Source organism: Pecten maximus, chromosome 18 (assembly GCF_902652985.1).
Source record: "Pecten maximus chromosome 18, xPecMax1.1, whole genome shotgun sequence".
Lineage (NCBI taxonomy): Eukaryota > Metazoa > Mollusca > Bivalvia > Pectinida > Pectinidae > Pecten > Pecten maximus.
The window spans coordinates 28,362,670-28,384,857 of record NC_047032.1 but is presented as its reverse complement, the minus strand read 5'-3'; the positions used below and the strand labels follow the sequence as shown (position 1 = coordinate 28,384,857).

At 37.0% G+C, this 22,188-nt stretch overlaps 1 protein-coding gene across 1 annotated transcript in view; it reads left to right on the top strand.

Annotated features, from left to right (window-relative positions):
• Positions 1–22,188, top strand: part of LOC117316716 (protein unc-45 homolog A-like) — a 47,863-nt gene that overhangs the window by 3,863 nt on the left and 21,812 nt on the right. The window contains 4 exon segments of the mRNA XM_033871471.1: positions 278–367; positions 7,802–7,969; positions 17,219–17,426; positions 17,981–18,148. Coding sequence (XP_033727362.1) covers positions 278–367; positions 7,802–7,969; positions 17,219–17,426; positions 17,981–18,148 — 634 coding nt within the window.

The following is a 22,188-nucleotide window of genomic DNA, read 5'->3' as shown; positions in this document are numbered from 1 at the left end:
TGATGCAGGTTAAAAATCATTGTCTTGGAGGAAAATATATACATTCATTTCCAGACAAAAATGTACATTTGATTAGATAAAAATAAAAGTCATCATTATTAAGACAGATCTCAGGATTTCAGAGGCAAACGATCTTTCTACTTGTTGAGCACAAAGATTCCTCTCAGAATTCTTGATGTGATATCAATACATATAAATAAAAAAAATTGAAGTTAAGACCATATCACCATAGCTGACATGCTGTATAAATACCAATGTATCACTTATATTCCTTCAGATGAAACAGCAAAACAGCACCTCGGCAAAAGTATCACAGATGTTCAATTTAGCATTTGACTCTGCTAGCGATGATGAAAAGAAACTTCAGGTATTATTGGCCGCATATTTTATATTTATTGAAATAATGATTTTTTTTGTCATTGATGAAATATTACTATCAACTGGAAATTATTCGGACGGGATAGACATGCTGTAATACTAAATAGGTACTGACTGATCCTTGAACCGAGAAATATCTTCCAGCTTTTGTCAAGGGTGAATTGATCAGATCCTGGTAGTATTTCTGAGGAATTTATATCTAAGTTAGTAATAGTCAAGTTTTGTATAAACTGCTGACAGTATAGTTGTTTAATTTCATGGTAATCAAATTCCAACTGTAGTTCCGTGGGTAATAACATCGGTATAACACTGCCTACATTGTGAAGTAAGCTAAGATTTGTGTGTATATACAGTCACTGTAAAATCTATTATAGTACATTGTGTAATTATTTTTTTTTTTACGAGTTTCAAAATCAGTAAACTTTTAAGCCTTTATATTCAGGCTGTGGTATTACATTGTGACAACAATATACTATCAGTTCTTAAGTGGACCACCATTTGTTGGCTCCATACTGATATGACCTCACTTAAGTGGACCACCATTTATAGACTCCATTCTGATATGACATCACTTAAGTGGACCACCATTTATGGACCCCATACTGATATGACCTGACTTAAGTGGACCACCATTTGTTGACTTCATTCTGATATGACATCACTTACGTGGACCACCATTTGTGGACCCCATTCTGATATGACATCACTTACGTGGACCACCATTTGTGGACCCCATTCTGATATGACATCACTTAAGTGGACCACCATTTGTTGGCTCCATACTGATATGACATCACTTAAGTGGACCACCATTTGTTGACCCCATTCTGATATGACATCATTTATGTGGACCACCATTTATAGACTCCATACTGATATGACCTCGATTAAGTGGACCACCATTTATGGACCCCATTCTGATATGACATCACTTAAGTGGACCACCATTTATGGACCCCATTCTGATATGACCTCACTTAAGTGGACCACCATTTATGGACCCCATTCTGATATGACATCACTTACGTGGACCACCATTTATGAACCCCATTCTGATATGACATCACTTAAGTGGACCACCATTTATGGACCCCATTCTGATATGACCTCACTTAAGTGGACCACCATTTATGGACCCCATTCTGATATGACATCACTTAAGTGGACCACCATTTGTTGACCCCATTCTGATATGACCTCGATTAAGTGGACCACCATTTGTTGACCCCATTCTGATATGACCTCACTTAAGTGGACCACCATTTGTGGACCCCATTCTGATATGACCTCACTTAAGTGGACCACCATTTGTTGGCTCCATACTGATATGACCTCACTTAAGTGGACCACCATTTATGGACCCCATTCTGATATGACATCACTTACGTGGACCACCATTTATGGACCCCATTCTGATATGACATCACTTAAGTGGACCACCATTTATGGACCCCATTCTGATATGACCTCACTTAAGTGGACCACCATTTGTGGACCCCATTCTGATATGACATCATTTATGTGGACCACCATTTATGGACCCCATTCTGATATGACCTCACTTAAGTGGACCACCATTTATGGACCCCATTCTGATATGACATCACTTAAGTGGACCACCATTTGTTGACCCCATTCTGATATGACCTTGATTAAGTGGACCACCATTTGTTGACCCCATTCTGATATGACCTCACTTAAGTGGACCACCATTTGTGGACCCCATTCTGATATGACATCACTTAAGTGGACCACCATTTATGGACCCCATTCTGATATGACATCACTTAAGTGGACCACCATTTGTTGGCTCCATACTGATATGACCTCACTTAAGTGGACCACCATTTGTGGACCCCATTCTGATATGACATCACTTAAGTGGACCACCATTTGTGGACCCCATTCTGATATGACATCACTTACGTGGACCACCATTTATAGACTCCATTCTGATATGACATCATTTATGTGGACCATCATTTATGGACCCCATTCTGATATGACATCACTTAAGTGGACCATCATTTATGGACCCCATTCTGATATGACATCACTTAAGTGGACCACCATTTATGGACCCCATTCTGATATGACCTCACTTAAGTGGACCACCATTTATGGACCCCATTCTGATATGACATCACTTAAGTGGACCACCATTTGTTGACCCCATTCTGATATGACCTCGATTAAGTGGACCACCATTTGTTGACCCCATTCTGATATGACCTCACTTAAGTGGACCACCATTTGTGGACCCCATTCTGATATGACCTCACTTAAGTGGACCACCATTTGTTGGCTCCATACTGATATGACCTCACTTAAGTGGACCACCATTTATGGACCCCATTCTGATATGACATCACTTACGTGGACCACCATTTATGGACCCCATTCTGATATGACATCACTTAAGTGGACCACCATTTATGGACCCCATTCTGATATGACCTCACTTAAGTGGACCACCATTTATGGACCCCATTCTGATATGACATCATTTATGTGGACCACCATTTATGGACCCCATTCTGATATGACCTCACTTAAGTGGACCACCATTTATGGACCCCATTCTGATATGACATCACTTAAGTGGACCACCATTTGTTGACCCCATTCTGATATGACCTTGATTAAGTGGACCACCATTTGTTGACCCCATTCTGATATGACCTCACTTAAGTGGACCACCATTTGTGGACCCCATTCTGATATGACATCACTTAAGTGGACCACCATTTATGGACCCCATTCTGATATGACATCACTTAAGTGGACCACCATTTGTTGGCTCCATACTGATATGACCTCACTTAAGTGGACCACCATTTGTGGACCCCATTCTGATATGACATCACTTAAGTGGACCACCATTTGTGGACCCCATTCTGATATGACATCACTTAAGTGGACCACCATTTATGGACCCCATTCTGATATGACATCACTTAAGTGGACCACCATTTGTTGACCCCATTCTGATATGACCTTGATTAAGTGGACCACCATTTGTTGACCCCATTCTGATATGACCTCACTTAAGTGGACCACCATTTGTGGACCCCATTCTGATATGACATCACTTAAGTGGACCACCATTTATGGACCCCATTCTGATATGACATCACTTAAGTGGACCACCATTTGTTGGCTCCATACTGATATGACCTCACTTAAGTGGACCACCATTTGTGGACCCCATTCTGATATGACATCACTTAAGTGGACCACCATTTGTGGACCCCATTCTGATATGACATCACTTACGTGGACCACCATTTATAGACTCCATTCTGATATGACATCATTTATGTGGACCATCATTTATGGACCCCATTCTGATATGACATCACTTAAGTGGACCATCATTTATGGACCCCATTCTGATATGACATCACTTAAGTGGACCACCATTTATGGACCCCATTCTGATATGACCTCACTTAAGTGGACCACCATTTATGGACCCCATTCTGATATGACATCACTTAAGTGGACCACCATTTGTTGACCCCATTCTGATATGACCTCGATTAAGTGGACCACCATTTGTTGACCCCATTCTGATATGACCTCACTTAAGTGGACCACCATTTGTGGACCCCATTCTGATATGACCTCACTTAAGTGGACCACTATTTGTTGGCTCCATACTGATATGACCTCACTTAAGTGGACCACCATTTATGGACCCCATTCTGATATGACATCACTTACGTGGACCACCATTTATGGACCCCATTCTGATATGACATCACTTAAGTGGACCACCATTTGTGGACCCCATTCTGATATGACATCATTTATGTGGACCACCATTTATGGACCCCATTCTGATATGACCTCACTTAAGTGGACCACCATTTATGGACCCCATTCTGATATGACATCACTTAAGTGGACCATCATTTGTTGACCCCATTCTGATATGACCTTGATTAAGTGGACCACCATTTGTTGACCCCATTCTGATATGACCTCACTTAAGTGGACCACCATTTGTGGACCCCATTCTGATATGACATCACTTAAGTGGACCACCATTTATGGACCCCATTCTGATATGACCTCACTTAAGTGGACCACCATTGTGGACCCCATTCTGATATGACATCACTTAAGTGGACCACCATTTGTTGGCTCCATACTGATATGACCTCACTTAAGTGGACCACCATTTGTGGACCCCATTCTGATATGACATCACTTAAGTGGACCACCATTTGTGGACCCCATTCTGATATGACATCACTTACGTGGACCACCATTTATAGACTCCATTCTGATATGACATCATTTATGTGGACCATCATTTATGGACCCCATTCTGATATGACATCACTTACGTGGACCACCATTTGTGGACCCCATTCTGATATGACAACATTTATGTGGACCACCATTTGTGAACCCCATTCTGATATGACATCACTTAAGTGGACCACCATTTGTGGACCCCATTCTGATATGACCTGACTTAAGTGGACCACCATTTATGGACCCCATACTGATATGACCTGACTTAAGTGGACCACCATTTGTGGACCCCATTCTGATATGACATCACTTACGTGGACCACCATTTATGGACCCCATACTGATATGACCTGACTTAAGTAGACCACCATTGTGGACCCCATTCTGATATGACATCACTTACGTGGACCATCATTGTGGACCCCAATCTGATATGACCTCACTTTGTCTCCTTGTGACAAATCATACTGCATACAACTGACACCTAGCAATCACCCCATCAGGTCATTCTCATTATAATGAAGAGAAAATCAATCTTTAGAAAAGTATCAAATCTTGACAAAGAAAGCCAATTCGGGATTACAATTCTGCCCTTTTATACTTTATATCTAAAGCTCCCCGGTAACGTAAGAATTGTAAAATTGAACTGTGACATCATTTCCCCTTCGTGTAGTAAACCTAGGCCTGGTAACAGACTTCTCTGTGTCTGTTGAAGTTCAGTAGAATTGCTGTTATACAGTTATTTCATGCCTTATTAGTCAATAGTCAAAATTGTTTTCTTTGAGGCGAAGGAAAACTGTCGAGTTGGTTTTAACACCGAGGGGAAGGTTTTTTGACTGTTGATATAAATGGCATGAAACCAATGTTTTGTTTCCTGAATAACCAAAAATAATCGGATATATAATATTATAGGCCATTTAAAAATCGGATCCAGAAGATCCTCGTCTGATATATCCCGTTCTGTAGTAGACATCGGCAATCGTGATCAGAAAGATTCCTCTTCATAATCAGAATGCTTGTTCAAATGTTCCATGCTGGTCAATATTTTTGACTGTTGACTGGCTTGCTACTATTTTCTAGCATTTTTCCTGGGAAACTGTCAAAAATGTTTAATTAACATTAACATAGAGAGTTGGGTAACAATAGATACTATTTCAGGGCCCTACTTTGAATCAGTGTTTATGCATTGGCACATACTATTAGGCTTATTTCAGGATAAATACGGTACTACCTTCTAGATTGAGTTACTTTTAACACAATACATTTCAGGATAAATACGGTGCTACCTTCTAGATTGAGTTACTTTTAACACAACACATTTCAGGATAAATACGGTACTACCCTCTAGATTGAGTTACTTTTAACACAACACATTTCAGGATAAATACGGTACTATCTTCTAGACTGACTTACTTTTAACACAATACATTTCAGGATAAATACGGTACTATCTTCTAGATTGACTTACTTTTAACACAATACATTTCAGGATAAATACGGTACTACCTTCTAGATTGACTTACTTTTAACACAATGCAGTGTAAATGATCATTGTTTCACCAATAACTTTGATGTTCATCACTTGAAAAAAACAAAACTACAGGCTACAATTCACAAAATTTCCTTTTTATTTCACATAAACACAAAAACAATATTATTTGACAATATACAGTAGTGGACAGTGTTATGATTCTTCAAGTATATCAGTTTGATATAGAGTTCTCACAAATAAATATTGTCTTTAAAGTCTTTAGTCACAAATATACATTCAGGAATATGAAATGAATGGAATACACACCAAAACTTATTCAGGATGATATGGATATTTAGCAATAATCCAATGTCTGTTTTTGTTTGGTAGAGTAATGTTTAACGTCCTATTGACAGCTAAGGTCATTTAAGGACGTCCACCCGTGTGTGAGATTCATGGGTGTGGTGAATGTGTGTTTTGGGAGGTGGCTTTATGATCGTGTTGCCTCCACATGATAGTGTATAACTGATGACGACTTTATAGTGCTATCTCACTGAAGCAGGGATAAATCTTAATGTGATTCCCGTACTCACAGAATTTTGATGGGACTCACAGAATTTCAGGAAATAGTTAAAGTTAACATTGTGGGACTCATTGTTTTTAGAAATACAGCTGAAATAGACTCATTAAAGTAAATTGTAGATTAATCCGAGCTGAAGCATACAGCCAAAGACACCTAGCAAACAACCCTTTTCTGATAACTAACCCACCCATTACTATCATGGCGATGTCGACAATCACTCGTAAAAATATACATTACTATCATGGCGCTGTGGACAATTACTCGTAAAAATATACATTACTATCATGGCTAAGTGGATAATAACTCGTAAAAATATACATTACTATCATGGCTGTGTGGACAATTACTCGTAAAAATATACATTACTATCATGGCGATGTCGACAATCACTCGTAAAAATATACATTACTATCATGGCTGTGTGGACAATTACTCGTAAAAATATACATTACTATCATGGCGCTGTCGACATTCACTCGTAAGAATATACATTACTATTATGGCGCTGTCGACAATCACTCGTAAAAATATACATTACTATCATGGCGCTGTGGACAATCACTCGTAAGAATATACATTACTATTATGGCGCTGTCGACAATCACTCGTAAAAATATACATTACTATCATGGCTGTGTGGACAATCACTCGTAAAAATATACATTACTATCATGGCGATGTCGACAATCACTCGTAAAAATATACATTACTATCATGGCTGTGTGGACAATTACTCGTAAAAATATACATTACTATCATGGCTGTGTGGACAATCACTCATAAAAATATACATTACTATCATGGCGATGTCGACAATCACTCGTAAAAATATACATTACTATCATGGCTGTGTGGACAATTACTCGTAAAAATATACCTTACTATCATGGCTAAGTGGATAATAACTCGTAAAAATATACATTACTATCATGGCGCTGTCGACAATCACTCGTAAAAATATACATTAATATCATGGTGATACCAATACCAAGGTATATATATATTACTGTGGTTATGTTATAAATGACACATTTCACATTTATACGTACAACTTCAGAAGTCCTAAGGCCCTAATGTGTTGTATGCTGTTGTGTGATTTTCAGGCATTAAACAACCTAGTGGTATTGGCTCGGGAAGAAGCAGGAGCTAAGTTTATATGCGACCAGTCTGGGGTACAGAGGCTGAGGGATTTACTTGAGGGACGAAACCTAGCACTGATTCAGGCAGCCATTCGAGTGCTCGCATGTGTATGCAGTAACTCCACTTCAAGGGTATGTACAATAATGTCTTGTTTCTTCACACATTTCCCATCATCCTTTTTAGCTCACCTGCCCGTCCGGCTCTCCGTCTGTCCGTCCGTCCGGCGTCAACTTTTTCATTTAAACAACTTCTTCTCAATAACCAAGAGGCCCAGGGACTTGATATAAGGGCTGTAGCATGCTGGGGTGAGGGGCTACAAAGTTTGTTCAAATAAATGATCTTGACCTTCATTCAAGGTCACATGGGTCAAATAGGCTATAATTGTCAAACGACTTCTTCTCAATAACCAAGAGTCCCAGGGACTTGATATTGGGCCTGTAGCATGCTGGGGTGAAGGGCTACCAAGTTTGTTCAAATAAATGATCTTGACCTCCATTCAAGGTCACATGGGTCAAATAGGCTATAATCTTCAAACAACTTCTTCTCAATAACCAAGAGGCCCAGGGACTTGATATTGGGCCTGTAGCACAGGTCACAGGGGTGAAATCAGCTTAAATATGTAAACAATAATTTTGCGATAGCTGAGAGTGTCTAAGGCCTGATATTAGTCCTATAGTATGCTGTAATGAAGGACCAGAAAATTTATTGATGTGAATAAACCTAGCCCACTCTGAAATTTGAATAAAGAGGTAATCAGCATAGTATCTGTAGAAATGACCTCAATCAACTTCAAAGTTGCTGTAGAGCCAGGTGAGCAATACAGGCCCATTGGGCCTCTTGTTTATCCTTATCACTCTCTGTCTACGGAACTTTGTGACCAACATTATTATTATGATAGTACATGTATATTTATTCTAATTGATGTTCCAATCCTCTCTTGTCTTATTCAAATCATAAAAGAACTTACTGGATGAAAAAATCTCCAAACATGAATATAGTACGTTAAAAAAAAAAAAACAGAAAAAATAAACAAAACACCCCATGTAGCCATATAAGGAACAGAGAAATGTCTGTACAAGCTTCATTTTAGAGTTCAAGTCTGACCTCTCTTACTGCTTAGAATTGTGTGCTTTTTTTAATGCTTCCTCATATAACAGATAATGTACCATATATCGATAGTTTTACACAAAATGTGAAATTTGTTGTGTGATAAAAATACTATCAAATATGTGCATATATCATCAAGTGGGATGCTGTGGAAATTCTGATGGTTGTCATGACTACAGAATAGTTTAACCTCTAAATGACATCATCTGAAAGAATGTGTCTTGTAGTTCACTTAATGTGAAGGAAAACATTTTCTAATTTCAGCAAACATTTAAAAAAATCAAGCTTTTGGAAATAAAGCACAAGTTAATGTCACATTTTTTTTACAACGATGTATCAGTTAAGTTCTAACTAGGATACAGTATATTTTATTTAAACAAGGATAAAGCATTTTTAGGTCACCGGAGACACTCTTCATAGATGGAAGGGTCTTAAGGTGCTTTACCAAAATTGTGAATTTCATGACCCAGGGGTCTCACGTTTGCCCCTGGGGAGGGGGTAAACTTTACTATAGTTTATGTAGGGAAATTTCGTTTTTGACTATAATTTGTTTGATTTCTATTGGAATTCATTCTAACTTGGTTAACATTATCAGCTTGTGATGGCAGTTTGATGGTATACACATGTTGGCCCTGACTGACCCCCAGGGGCTTATGGGCAGGGCTAAAAATGGTCAAATTGACTGAAACTTAAAAAATCTTCTTCTCTACTCTCAGATATGGTGGAATCAAACACTCTTCATAGGTGGAGCCATCTTAAAGTGCTTTACTAAATTTATGAATTTCATGACCCAGGGGTCACAAGTGTGCCCCTTGGGAGGGGTTAAACTTTACTATAGTTTATATAGGGAAATCACATTTTTGACTATGATTTGTTTGATTTCTTTTGGAATTCATTCTAACTTTGTTAACATTATCAGCATTGGATGACAGCTTATGGTATACACATGTTGGCCCTGACTGACCCCTAGGGGCTGGCTGATGGGCGGGCCAAAAAGGGTCAATTAAATTAACTGAAATATTTCAAATCTCAGGTGACCGTTAAGGCCCATGGGCCTCTTGTATTTAAACTAGGATACAGCATTTTATTTAAGCTATAGAATACAGCATCTTATTTAAACTAGGATACAGCATTTTATTTAAACTATAGATTATGTACAGCATTTTATTTAAACTATAGATTATGCACAGCATTTTATTTAAACTATAGATTATGCACAGCATTTTATTTAAACTATATGATACAGCATTTTATTTAAACTATATGATACAGCATTTTATTTAAACTAGGATACAGCATTTTATTTTAAGTAGGATAAAACATTTTATTTAAACTATAGGAAACAGCATTTTATTTAAACTAGGATATATCATTAATTCACCGGTTACGAGTAACTGTGAGTTAATGCTGTACCCCCGGCGTCGGTTTGGTGTCGGCGTCCGCGTCCCACCCCACTTTAAAGTTTTTGGGATCAGTTTTTGGAAAGCTTCTAAGTCCAAAAGTGTACACCTCACAACCTTCTAATTTGGTTTATACATTCATTAGAGGTCCAGGAGTGATGTTTTGGCAAAATCATACAGAAAAAAATTGTGATTTTTTTTGGCATTTTACCATTTGGTGGACTTAATTTTTTGGCACCAAAACCCATGACATGATTTTCATTCTAATTTAGTTGTAAATGGCATGAGATTCATTCTCATTTAGTCAAAACATTAATTTCATTCTAATTCAGGTAAAAATGACATGAATTTCATTTTGGTCACAACTGACATGAAATTAATTTTGATTTAGTCACAAAGGGCGTTGATTTCAGTCTGCTAACAGTTAACTTTGTATACTGTGAAAAAAAGCCTGATTTAGTTATTGTAAGAAATGAAGAAAATTGAAGCAAATGATCATACAAATGGATGAAAATATCCGTGTGTTTAGCTGCTGGACTCGGATATCCTGGTAGTTCGACCAGATTCCAGGTATCCCAGAGCTGCCAGGTGACTGTCAATGTCAACCCCTATCATAAAGTACCAGGTTTTTCTGTAAATGCGGTGGATGGATTGGCGGCATAATTTTTTGAAGTTTGGTTGTCGTAGGGAATAAATGATAGGGTTTGTTAGTGAGTGCATAAACCCGAAAAGTACAATTAGGTCATTGAAAATGTTGGGTACAGTACAAGAGGAACAAAAGCATTTTGTGAATATGACAGAGAAAAAAGGCCCCCAAGCTAATACAAAAAATGTAAATATGAGAGAGAGTGTAACTGTGAGTTTGTGATTGTGTTTTATCTTCTGTAGGCTTTCCGACTTTAACATACTATGGGAGTGAATAAATTTCTGTTTTAAATGCGTTTTGGTTCTGTGGAAAATGTTCACATAAAGTATTAACATGCTCACAAATGGTATCATAACTCCTATTATTAAGGCCCCTTGTAGGAACTCTTCGTTAAAAGCTTCATAATAGTTACAGGTCTTTCCTGTCAGGTTTGATTTCATCCCAATAAACAAAGATAATAGTGTTAATAAAACACAAACCAGCCACACAGTGCTGATGGTAATTTTTACAAAGTTTTTCTTGGAAACCAGAAACTTGTGAAAAAACGTGTGACAGATAGCAAGATATCTCTCGATAGTTAAAACCATAAGATTAACAATGGTGGCTGATGTTAGGAAAAGAGAATTAATCAAAACTGTTTTACAAAAAAAAGGATTTTGTAGTAAGGCATGATTGAGAAGCCAAAGAATGAAAAATGGTGCAATGATTAGACCTACAAGCATATCAGCAGTAGCTAGGGATGCTATGAGGTAGTATGTAGTCTTGTGTAGCTGACGGGAGGTTATCACCATGACGATGATCAGGAGATTACTCAATGTTATTAGGACACTTAAAAGTATGAGAAATGCTGTCAATGAGGTGGTGAAATCAACAGTATTGTCTCCTTTACTAATATCACTATGGTTGTGTAGAACGAAACACTTAACATATTCTCTAGTGAAGTTTTTACTGGTGTACATTATGGATACAGATATATCTTAATTACATTCAGGGTGTTTTTACTTCCTGGGACAGTAATATACTACAGCTCATCTGTTTGAAAGTTTTTACTATTATCTAAAATAGATCTCGTTGTAAGGTTTTATATTAGGTTTTTGATAATTTGATATTTAAGTTTACATCTGGAATATAATGTTATTAAGTAAATCACTGAATTATCTATAAATTATTTATGAACAGGTCATGGAGAAAGCAAGAATGTTTGAGAATTATGCTATACAGATGAACTTTGTCTCTAGACTAACATTTACAATCAAGCTTTGTGTTACTTTGATTCTAGATCAAAAATGTTAATACAAACTTTGCATCCTCCTGACTTTGTATATTAATCCATTCAATAGAAAGTGAAGAACTTTTAAAAAGCAGATTTTACCAAATGAATGTTAGTAAAAGTAGATGAAAGCAGCAGATATGAATGTCTTAAGGTCTCCGATGTTTTTAGGTAGAGCCCGTTATTAGTTCTTCACTGTAGTATGACCTCTCACCATCCACCATTGTAGCCAGTGTTAAGTATCTACTAATCATATTGTCCTTTCCTGACATTAGGATTGTAGTGTTGAAGTTCAAATCTCCAATTCCATCTACTATTTCTCCACTGTTGATGTTCCATGTACTATACACAGGAGTACCAGTCATTTCCTTTTCTCTTTCCTCCAGTTACTAAATGGATGTCAAAACAACTTCTGGGTCATGTACTTTCTTCTATATCCTCTTTCCTCCAGTTACTTAATGGATGTCACATCAACTTCTATTTTGGGAAGCAATCCGTCATACAATTTATAACGTCTTGTGTTCTCTTCTTCTCTGGAAAGCCTTTAACTTTCCTGATATTTTTGTGTCCAATTTGTGTTTTATTTCAGTAAAATTACTGATTCATAACTGTAAAATACAACAAATTTCATCTCTTTGAAGAAACTTGATCCTGATTCTGTGGATTATCTGTTGATGACAGGAAGAATTGATTACAAACGAAGGATTTATTTCCTTGTCGCTGTAGGTCCAGTATCTGTTGTCTATCAGTTAAATCTGATCCCAAAATCCTGAATTTCTTCTTCACATGAAATTTCTTTCTTGTTATTAATATTGATCTGGTAGAAATTCTCCAGAATTGTCCTCTGATTATCAAAGATCCTTTATAATTGACTGTGAGTGCAAGTTATGAAACTGACAGATCGTTAGGTAGAGGATGTTGCTATAGGATATGAAGTAAAGATCTCTGTAATGTGAAAACAACTTAAATGTGCTTCACTAAATTAATGATGTGTGCTGATCAGCCTTGGGCAATGCCGTCGGTTTTATATCTCAAGGGTATTACGTATGTAACTTCAATGCCTCGTGTTTAGGCGTGATGCCACATGTTGCAACACGTGAGCTTTGACGTCAGCTCTGATCAGGCAGATGATGCGGTAAAACTGGTTCACTGTGTGCTCATCAACAACTCTTATTTAAATACTAATTATAATAACATTAATTGCCTGCGTCTAGGTCTATTGTCCGTCTGTCATCTGTCTGTCCGTCCATCCGTACTCACTCAACATCCTTGTGGGGTGCATTCACCAATGTATTGCGTCAAAATATCTTCGTCGCCTATACGAGACGATTTTTAAAGTACTTTTGTTTTTTACACATAAATCAACATTAAATCTCGCTGCGCATGTGCTGTTTTAGCGACATAATGAACGGAAATAAAAACAGATTTTGAAATTTTGATCGACTTGCGCTATGCACCTCACAAGTTTATAGACAAAACACTACACCCCACTAGTCAACCCCGTCCGTCCGTAAACAATCATTTTTATCACTATTTCTCGAAAAGTACTGGAGGGATATTCCTCAAACTTCGTGTGTAGGTTCCTGTTGGTCGCTTTTTGTGCCAATTGAATTTTGATTGTTGATCAGAAAAACAAAATGGCTGACAGACAGCCATCTTGTATTTTGAGAATCGAAATTTATTATTGCTATTTCTTGAAAAGCATTGAAGGGATGTTTCTCAAACTAACATGTAGGTTCCACTTGTTCATGTTATCAGATTAGTTGAAACAACAAATGAAATAACGGAAAAGTAGAGAGAAGAACAGTTTGACATAGAACCAATAAAGATCATTCTGTGGTGGGCGCCAAGATCCATCTGGGATCTCTTGTTTCCCGCCTGCTATGAGGTTGTGAAGTGAGACTATGACGTAACTTTCCAGGCAGAGACACTGTAGTCCTTATCATCAACATTTCACTTTAAAGTTTTGCATTTAGATCTGGTGCTCAAGAAGTATAAGTCTAGCTTTAACTAAACTTGGTATGTAGTTAGATCACATAGTGGACATCTCAACACGGCCTTCATTTACAGACTATCATCCAGAATTTATGGTCCAGAGACTCTGGAAATTAGGAATTAGTGATTTGGTAGAATTTCTTATTTGTTTCGCAATGCATGAATATTTATGCATGTCTATAATGCATAAGAGGTGCTTCCATACTTTCAAGTGGAGTTTCTTTTAGTTGTTTTTGAAAATACTGTATACTAAAATTTTAGAGAATTTTTTTAGTTTTTTAAAACTAATACTATACTGACAAAGTGACAAAACGGGACATATAATGACATGTAATTCATGTTAATCTATGCATATATCAGACATCTCAATTTATTTCATTGGAATTCCAGCAACTATTCAATGTTCTAACCAAATATATCGCTTTTCTTACAAACAAACTTTTAATTTGTATGCTTTAACTATTATATAGATTGTCGAATTTGTCAGCTAATTTAAGATATTGAAATTCACATGATGATTTTATGGACAATTTGAGTCACATGTAAAATAGATTTACATTTTAATTTTAACAAAATGATATTACACAGTATGTGGATGAGTAGATAAACCCTGCCTCAGACATTGAAAGTCTTGACACTGTGAAATAGTTTGGCCTAGCCTATTTCCTGATGATTTGATCGTATTCTCAACTATGGAATTGACAATTACTGGGGGGTTTGACAGGCCAGTGTATAATAGAGAATATTAACACCTTTCACAAACTTAATTAGGTATTGATTGAATTTGTATTCTACTGGAAGAATTCTTAGTCTGATTACTAAATTTGTATATGTAAGGCTGGAAGCTTGCATTCTATCCAACATAGAGTGAGGAACATTAACATAAAAAAACAACAACAAAAAACATTTAAATTACTCTTAGAGTGAGGAACATTTACATAAAAAAACAACAAAAAAAACCCATTTAAATTAGTCTTAGAGTGAGGAACATTTACATAAAAAAAAATTAAAAAAAACAACATGTAAATTAGTCTTAGAGTGAGGAACATTTCCATAAAAAAACCCCCAAAAAACCCCATTTAAATTAGTCTTAGAGTGAGGAACATTTCCATAAAAAAAAACAAAAAAAACAACAACATGTAAATTAGTCTTAGAGTGAGGTACATTAACATAAAGACAAAACAAAAAAAAAACCCATTGGAATTAGTCTTAGAGTGAGGAACATTAACATAAAAAAAAAAAAAAAAACACATTTAAATAAGTCTTAGAGTGAGGAACATTTACATTAAAAGCAAAAAGAAAACCAAAACACTAAAAAAAATATTTAAAAAAAAATTGGTCTTTGAGTGAGGAACATTTACATTAAAAAACAAAAAAAAAAAAAAAAAACACTAAATTTTTTTTTTTAAAATTGGTCCTAGAGTGAGGAACATTTACATAAAAAAACAACATTTTAATTAGTCTTTGAGTGAGGAACATTTACATAAAAAACAAAAATAAAACCCCCAAAATACTAAAAAAATAAATAAAAAAATTGCTCTTTGAGTGAGGAACATTTACATAAAAAAACAAAACAAAAAACCCATTGGAATTAGTCTTAGAGTGAGGAACATTTACATTAAAAGCAAAAAAAAAAAAACCCAAAACACTAAATAAAAAAATAAAAAATTGGTCTTTGAGTGAGGAACATTTACATAAAAAAAAAACAAAAAAAAAAAAACACTAAATTTTTTTTTTAAAAATTGGTCCTACAGTGAGGAACATTTACATAAAAAAACAACATTTTAATTAGTCTTTGAGTGAGGAACATTTACATAAAAAACAAAAATAAAACCCCCAAAATACTAAAAAAATAAATAAAAAATTGTTCTTTGAGTGAGGAACATTTACATAAAAAAACAAAACAAAAAACCCATTGGAATTAGTCTTAGAGTGAGGAACATTTACATTAAAAGCAAAAAAAAAAAAACCCAAAACACTAAATAAAAAAATAAAAAATTGGTCTTTGAGTGAGGAACATTTATACATAAAAAAAAAAAAAAAAAAAAATTTAATTAGTCTTTGAGTGAGGAGCATTTACATAAAAAACCCATTTTAATTAGTCTGAGTGAGGAACATTTAAATAAAAAACAAAAAAACCCCCATTTTAATTAGTCTTTGAGTGAGGAACATTTACTTAAAAAACCCATTGGAATTAGTCTTTGAGTGAGGACCATTTACATTAAAAGCAAAAAAAACCCAAACATTTTAATTAGTCTGAGAGTGGTCGCTATAAACATGTATTTGTGATGAAGCCAGACTTTCAGATTCAAAATTCATTGGCCCCATTAGTTCTAAAATTAAAATTAAAAGTTTGAAAAAGATCTAAATTTTCATTTTCATCTCGTTCAGCATATACCTGGTAATGTAGAATTTGATTTTTGATGTTTGAAATTGTTTTGGTTTTACAAAAAATTGTAGGCAAAAAATGAAATTCCACTAGTGAATGTTTGTTATTTTTTCATGAATAAAATCATGATAAATATATAGATTGTAGATTAGTAGATATTGTTAAGATATCACCAAGTGAGAGGCTCAGATCAGAAAGTCTGTTCCATCATTTAGTGACAAGGACAAAACAGTTAAAATTTGAACAATCTGAAAAAAACAACCTTTTAACAATATGAAATACACAATAATTTCTCAATTTCTTGTTCAGTATAAACTAGCTCATATATTGTGATTTCAAAATAAAGCCCTACATTTATAGAGCTATGTTACATTTCAATACTTTTACACCAAGTGGCACTAGAAGGGTGCTGGGTATGTCACTTTGTTCTACAGTGGGTCTTACGTGAATCAAGGTTCTGTCCTGCTTGTGACAGCCTCCTGCTTGTGACAGTCCTTTCTGCTTGTGACAGGTGTATACAGTTCGCACTAAAATTATAATTATTTAAATGCATGGATGTTTATAACATTTCAGTCATGGTTGGTATCAAAAGAAATCGGCATTAAGCGACTAGGTTTACTGATGTGGGAGCCAAGTGAAGCTTTAGCGACGTCAACAGGAAAGTTAATTGAGACAATGTTAATTAAAATCACTGGCCTGGATGTACATCGACAAGCAGAAGAGGAATACCAAGCCAAACGGAAGCGAGCTGAACCATGTCGCCGACCAAGGCTTGAGATAAGTGAGTAAGCAGTTTGGTGGTGTAGGGAAATATATCAGAAATATGTAGTAAGTAAAGCCAGGGTGGCCAGATAGTGTAGTAACAATCTCAACCGTCACCTAGGTGACTGGAGTTCAGTTAATTAAAGGTACGGTGGTTACCTGCCTGACTATGTGGGTTTTCCTTGGGAAACTCTGATTTCCTCTCATAGTTTAATTTAGACCCCCTATGCGCTTCCATCAAGACCAACAAAATTGATAAATTTACTGTTTAATGTCTGAACTGTATGTTTCATTATTGTCAAGTCATTTGGTCTCATTATACCTTTCTAATCATTGTACAATAGTGATGTAGTTGTACAATTGTAATGAATATGTACAATTATGATGTAGTTGTACGATTTTGATGAATTTGTATGATTGTGAAGTAATTGTATGATTGTGATGAAATTGTGTGATTTTGATGAAATTGTATGATTCTGATGAAATTGTATGATTGTGAAGTAACTGTATGATTGTGATGTAATTGTACAATTGTGATGTAATTGTATGATTGTGATGTTATGTATTTTGTAGATGAAGACCAACGAGAATATCTGAAGGAGACATTCCACATGCTGATCAAGATGCTACAGAACTACAAAGTTTCCGGAGAGGGAAGAGATGCTGCCATGGAACTTCTTATCAAAAACATGCTTCGCAAAAATGGTCTCCAATGGACAAGAGATTTCTTGGAAACTGATGGTACAAAAATTCATGCAATTCATAAGTTAGCTTTCCTATGAAATACACAACACTCCCTGTTAGATGTTGGAGAAGGTCTTCTGGAATCAGGGTCTCCTAAGACAGATGTACTGCTCAGATATTTACGTCTGATCACTCTGTCTGGCACTGTCTATCCAAATAATGTCAGTGTTAAAATGTTGTCATATTCAGGATTGCATTTCTGATTGATAACTCAAAAGGGAGCTAATCATAATAGTTAAGAATTATTGTTAATTAAAAATCTGGAAATAAAATGAATAATTTATTATAATTATATCAAATAGTTTCTAAATTAATTTGTATGATATTTAGCTCACCTGCCCGAAGGGCAAGTGAGCTTATGCCATGGTGCGGCGTCCGTCGTCCGTCCGTCCGTCCGGCGTCAACTTTTCATTTAAACAACATCTTCTCAATAACCAAAAGGCCTAGGGACTTGATATTGGACCTGTAGCATGCTGGGGTGAAGGGCTACCAAGTTTGTTCAAATAAATGACCTTGACCTTCATTCAAGGTCACATGGGTTAAAAAAGCTATAATCTTCAAACGACTTCTTCTCAATAACCAAGAGGCCCAGGGACCTGATATTAGGCCTGTGGCATGCTTGGGTTAAGGGCTACCAAGTTTGTTCAAATAAATGACCTTGACCTTCATTCAAGGTCACATGGGTTAAAAAAGCTTTAATCTCAAATGACTTCTTCTCAATAACCAAGAGGCCCAGGGACCTGATATTAGGCCTGTGGCATGCTTGGGTTAAGGGCTACCAAGTTTGTTCAAATAAATGACCTTGACCTTCATTCAAGGTCACATGGGTTAAAAAAGCTTTAATCTCAAATGACTTCTTCTCAATAACCAAGAGGCCCAGGGACCTGATATTAGGTCTGTGGCATGCTTGGGTTAAGGGCTACCAAGTTTGTTAAAATAAATGACCTTGACTTTCATTCAAGGTCACATGGATCAAATAGGCTGTAATCTTCAAACGACTTCTTCTTGATAACTAAGAGGCCCAGGGACCTGATATTAGGCCTGTAGCATGCTGGGGTGAAGGGGCTACCAAGTTTGTTCAAATAAATGACCTTGACCTTCATTCAAGGTCACATGGGTTAAAAAAGCTTTAATCTCAAATGACTTCTTCTCAATAACCAAGAGGCCCAGGGACCTGATATTAGGCCTGTGGCATGCTTGGGTTAAGGGCTACCAAGTTTGTTCAAATAAATGACCTTGACCTTCATTCAAGGTCACATGGGTTAAAAAAGCTTTAATCTCAAATGACTTCTTCTCAATAACCAAGAGGCCCAGGGACCTGATATTAGGTCTGTGGCATGCTTGGGTTAAGGGCTACCAAGTTTGTTAAAATAAATGACCTTGACTTTCATTCAAGGTCACATGGATCAAATAGGCTGTAATCTTCAAACGACTTCTTCTTGATAACTAAGAGGCCCAGGGACCTGATATTAGGCCTGTAGCATGCTGGGGTGAAGGGGCTACCAAGTTTGTTAAAATAAATGACCTTGACCTTCATTCAAGGTCACATGGGTCAAAAAAGCTATAATCTTCAAATGACTTCTTCTCAATAACCAAGAGGCCCAGGGACCTGATATTAGGCCTGTAGCATGCTAGGTTTAAGGGCTACCAAGTTTGCTCAAATAAATGACCTTGACCTTCATTCAAGGTCACATGGATCAAATAGGTTATAATCTTCAAACAACTTCTTCTTGATAACTAAGAGGCCCAGGGACTTGATATTAGGCCTGTAGCATGCTTGGGTGAAGGGCTACAAAGTTTGTTCAAATAAATGACCTTGACCTTCATTCAAGGTCACGTGGAGCAAATAGGCTATAATCTTCAAACAACTTCTTCTTGATAACCAAGAGGCCAAGGGACCTGATATTAGGCCTGTAGCATGCTGGGGTGAAGGGCTACCAAGTTTGTTCAAATAAATGACCTTGACCTTCATTCAAGGTCACATGGGTCAAAAAGGCTATAATCTTCAAACAACTTCTTCTCAATAACCAAGAGGTCCAGGAACTTGATATTAGGCCTGTGGCATGCTGGGGTGAAGGGCTACCAAGTTTGTTCAAATAAATGACCTTGACCTTCATTCAAGGTCACATGGGTCAAAAAGTCTCTAATCTTCAAACAACTTCTTCTCAATAACCAAGATGCCAAGGGACTTGATATTGGGCCTGTAGCATGCTGGGGTGAAGGGCTACCAAGTTTGTTCAATTAAATGACCTTGACCTTCATTCAAGGTCGCATGTTTCAAAAAGGCTATAATCTTCAAACGTCTTCTCCTCAATAACCAAGATGCCCAGGGACTTGATATTAGGCCTGTAGCATGCTGGGGTGAAGGGCTACCAAGTTTGTTCAAATAAATTACCTTGACTTTCATTCAATGTCACATGGGTCAAATAGGCTATAATCTTCAAAAGACTTCCTCTCAATAACCAAGAGGCCCAGGGACCTGATATTAGGCCTGTGGCATGCTGGGGTGAAGGGCTACCAAGTTTGTTCAAATAAATGACCTTGACCTTCATTCAAAGTCACATGGGTCAAATAGGCTAAAATCTTTAAACAAATTCTCAAACACCAAGAGGCTCAGGTACTTGAGGTTGGGCCTGTCTGTAGCATGCTGGGTTGTAGGGCTACCAAGTTTGTTCAACTGAATGACATTGACCTACATTCAAGGTCACAGGGTTGAAATATTTTGAGCTCACCTGCCCGAAGGGCAAGTGAGCTTATGCCATGGTGCGGCGTCCGTCCGTCCGGCCGTCCGGCCGTCCGGCCGTCCGGCGTCAACTTTTTCATTTAAACAACTTCTTCTCAATAACCAGGAGGCCCAGGAACTTCATATTGGGCCTGTAACATGCTGGGATGAAGGGCTACCAAGTTTGTTCAAATAAATGACCTTGACCTTCATTCAAGGTCACATTGGTCAAACAGGCTATAATCTTCAAACGACTTCTTCTCAATAACCAAGAGGCCCAGGGACTTGATACTGGGCCTGTAGCATGCTGCGGTGAAGGGCTACAAAGTTTGTTCAAATAAATGACCTTGACCTTCATTCAAGGTCACATGGGTCAAATAGGTTATAATCTTCAAACGACTTCTTCTCAATAACCAAGAGGCCCAGGGACTTGATATTGGGCCTGTAGCATGCTGGGGTGAAGGGCTACTAAGTTTGTTCAAATAAATGACCTTGACCTTCATTCAAGGTCACATGGGTCAAATAGGCTATAATCTTCAAACGACTTCTTCTCAATAACCAAGAGGCCCAGGGACTTGATATTGGGCCTGTAGCATGCTGGGGTGAAGGGCTACAAAGTTTGTTCAAATAAATGACCTTGACCTTCATTCAAGGTCACATTGGTCAAATAGGCTATAATCTTCAAACAACTTCTTCTCAATAACCAAGAGGCCCAGGGATTTGATATTGGGCCTGTAGCATGCTGGGGTGAAGGGCTACTAAGTTTGTTCAAATAAATGACCTTGACCTTCATTCAAGGTCACATTTGTCAAATAGGCTATAATCTTCAAACGACTTCTTCTCAATAACCAAGAGGCCCAGCGACTTGATATTGGTGCTGTAGCATGCTGGGGTGAGGGGCTACAAAGTTTGTTCAAATAAATGACCTTGACATTCATTCAAGGTCACATTGGTCATATAGGCTATAATCTACAAACAACTTCTTCTCTATAACCAAGAGGCCCAGGGACTTGATATTAGGCCTGTAGCTTGCTGGGGTGAAGGGCTACAAAGTTTGTTCAAATAAATGACCTTGACCTTCATTCAAGGTCACATTGGTCATATAGGCTATAATCTACAAACAACTTCTTCTCTATAACCAAGAGGCCCAGGGACTTGATATTAGGCCTGTAGCTTGCTGGGGTGAAGGGCTACAAAGTTTGTTCAAATAAATGACCTTGACCTTCATTCAAGGTCACATTGGTCAAATAGGCTATAATCTTCAAACGACTTCTTCTCAATAACCAAGAGGCCCAAGGACTTGATATTGGGGACG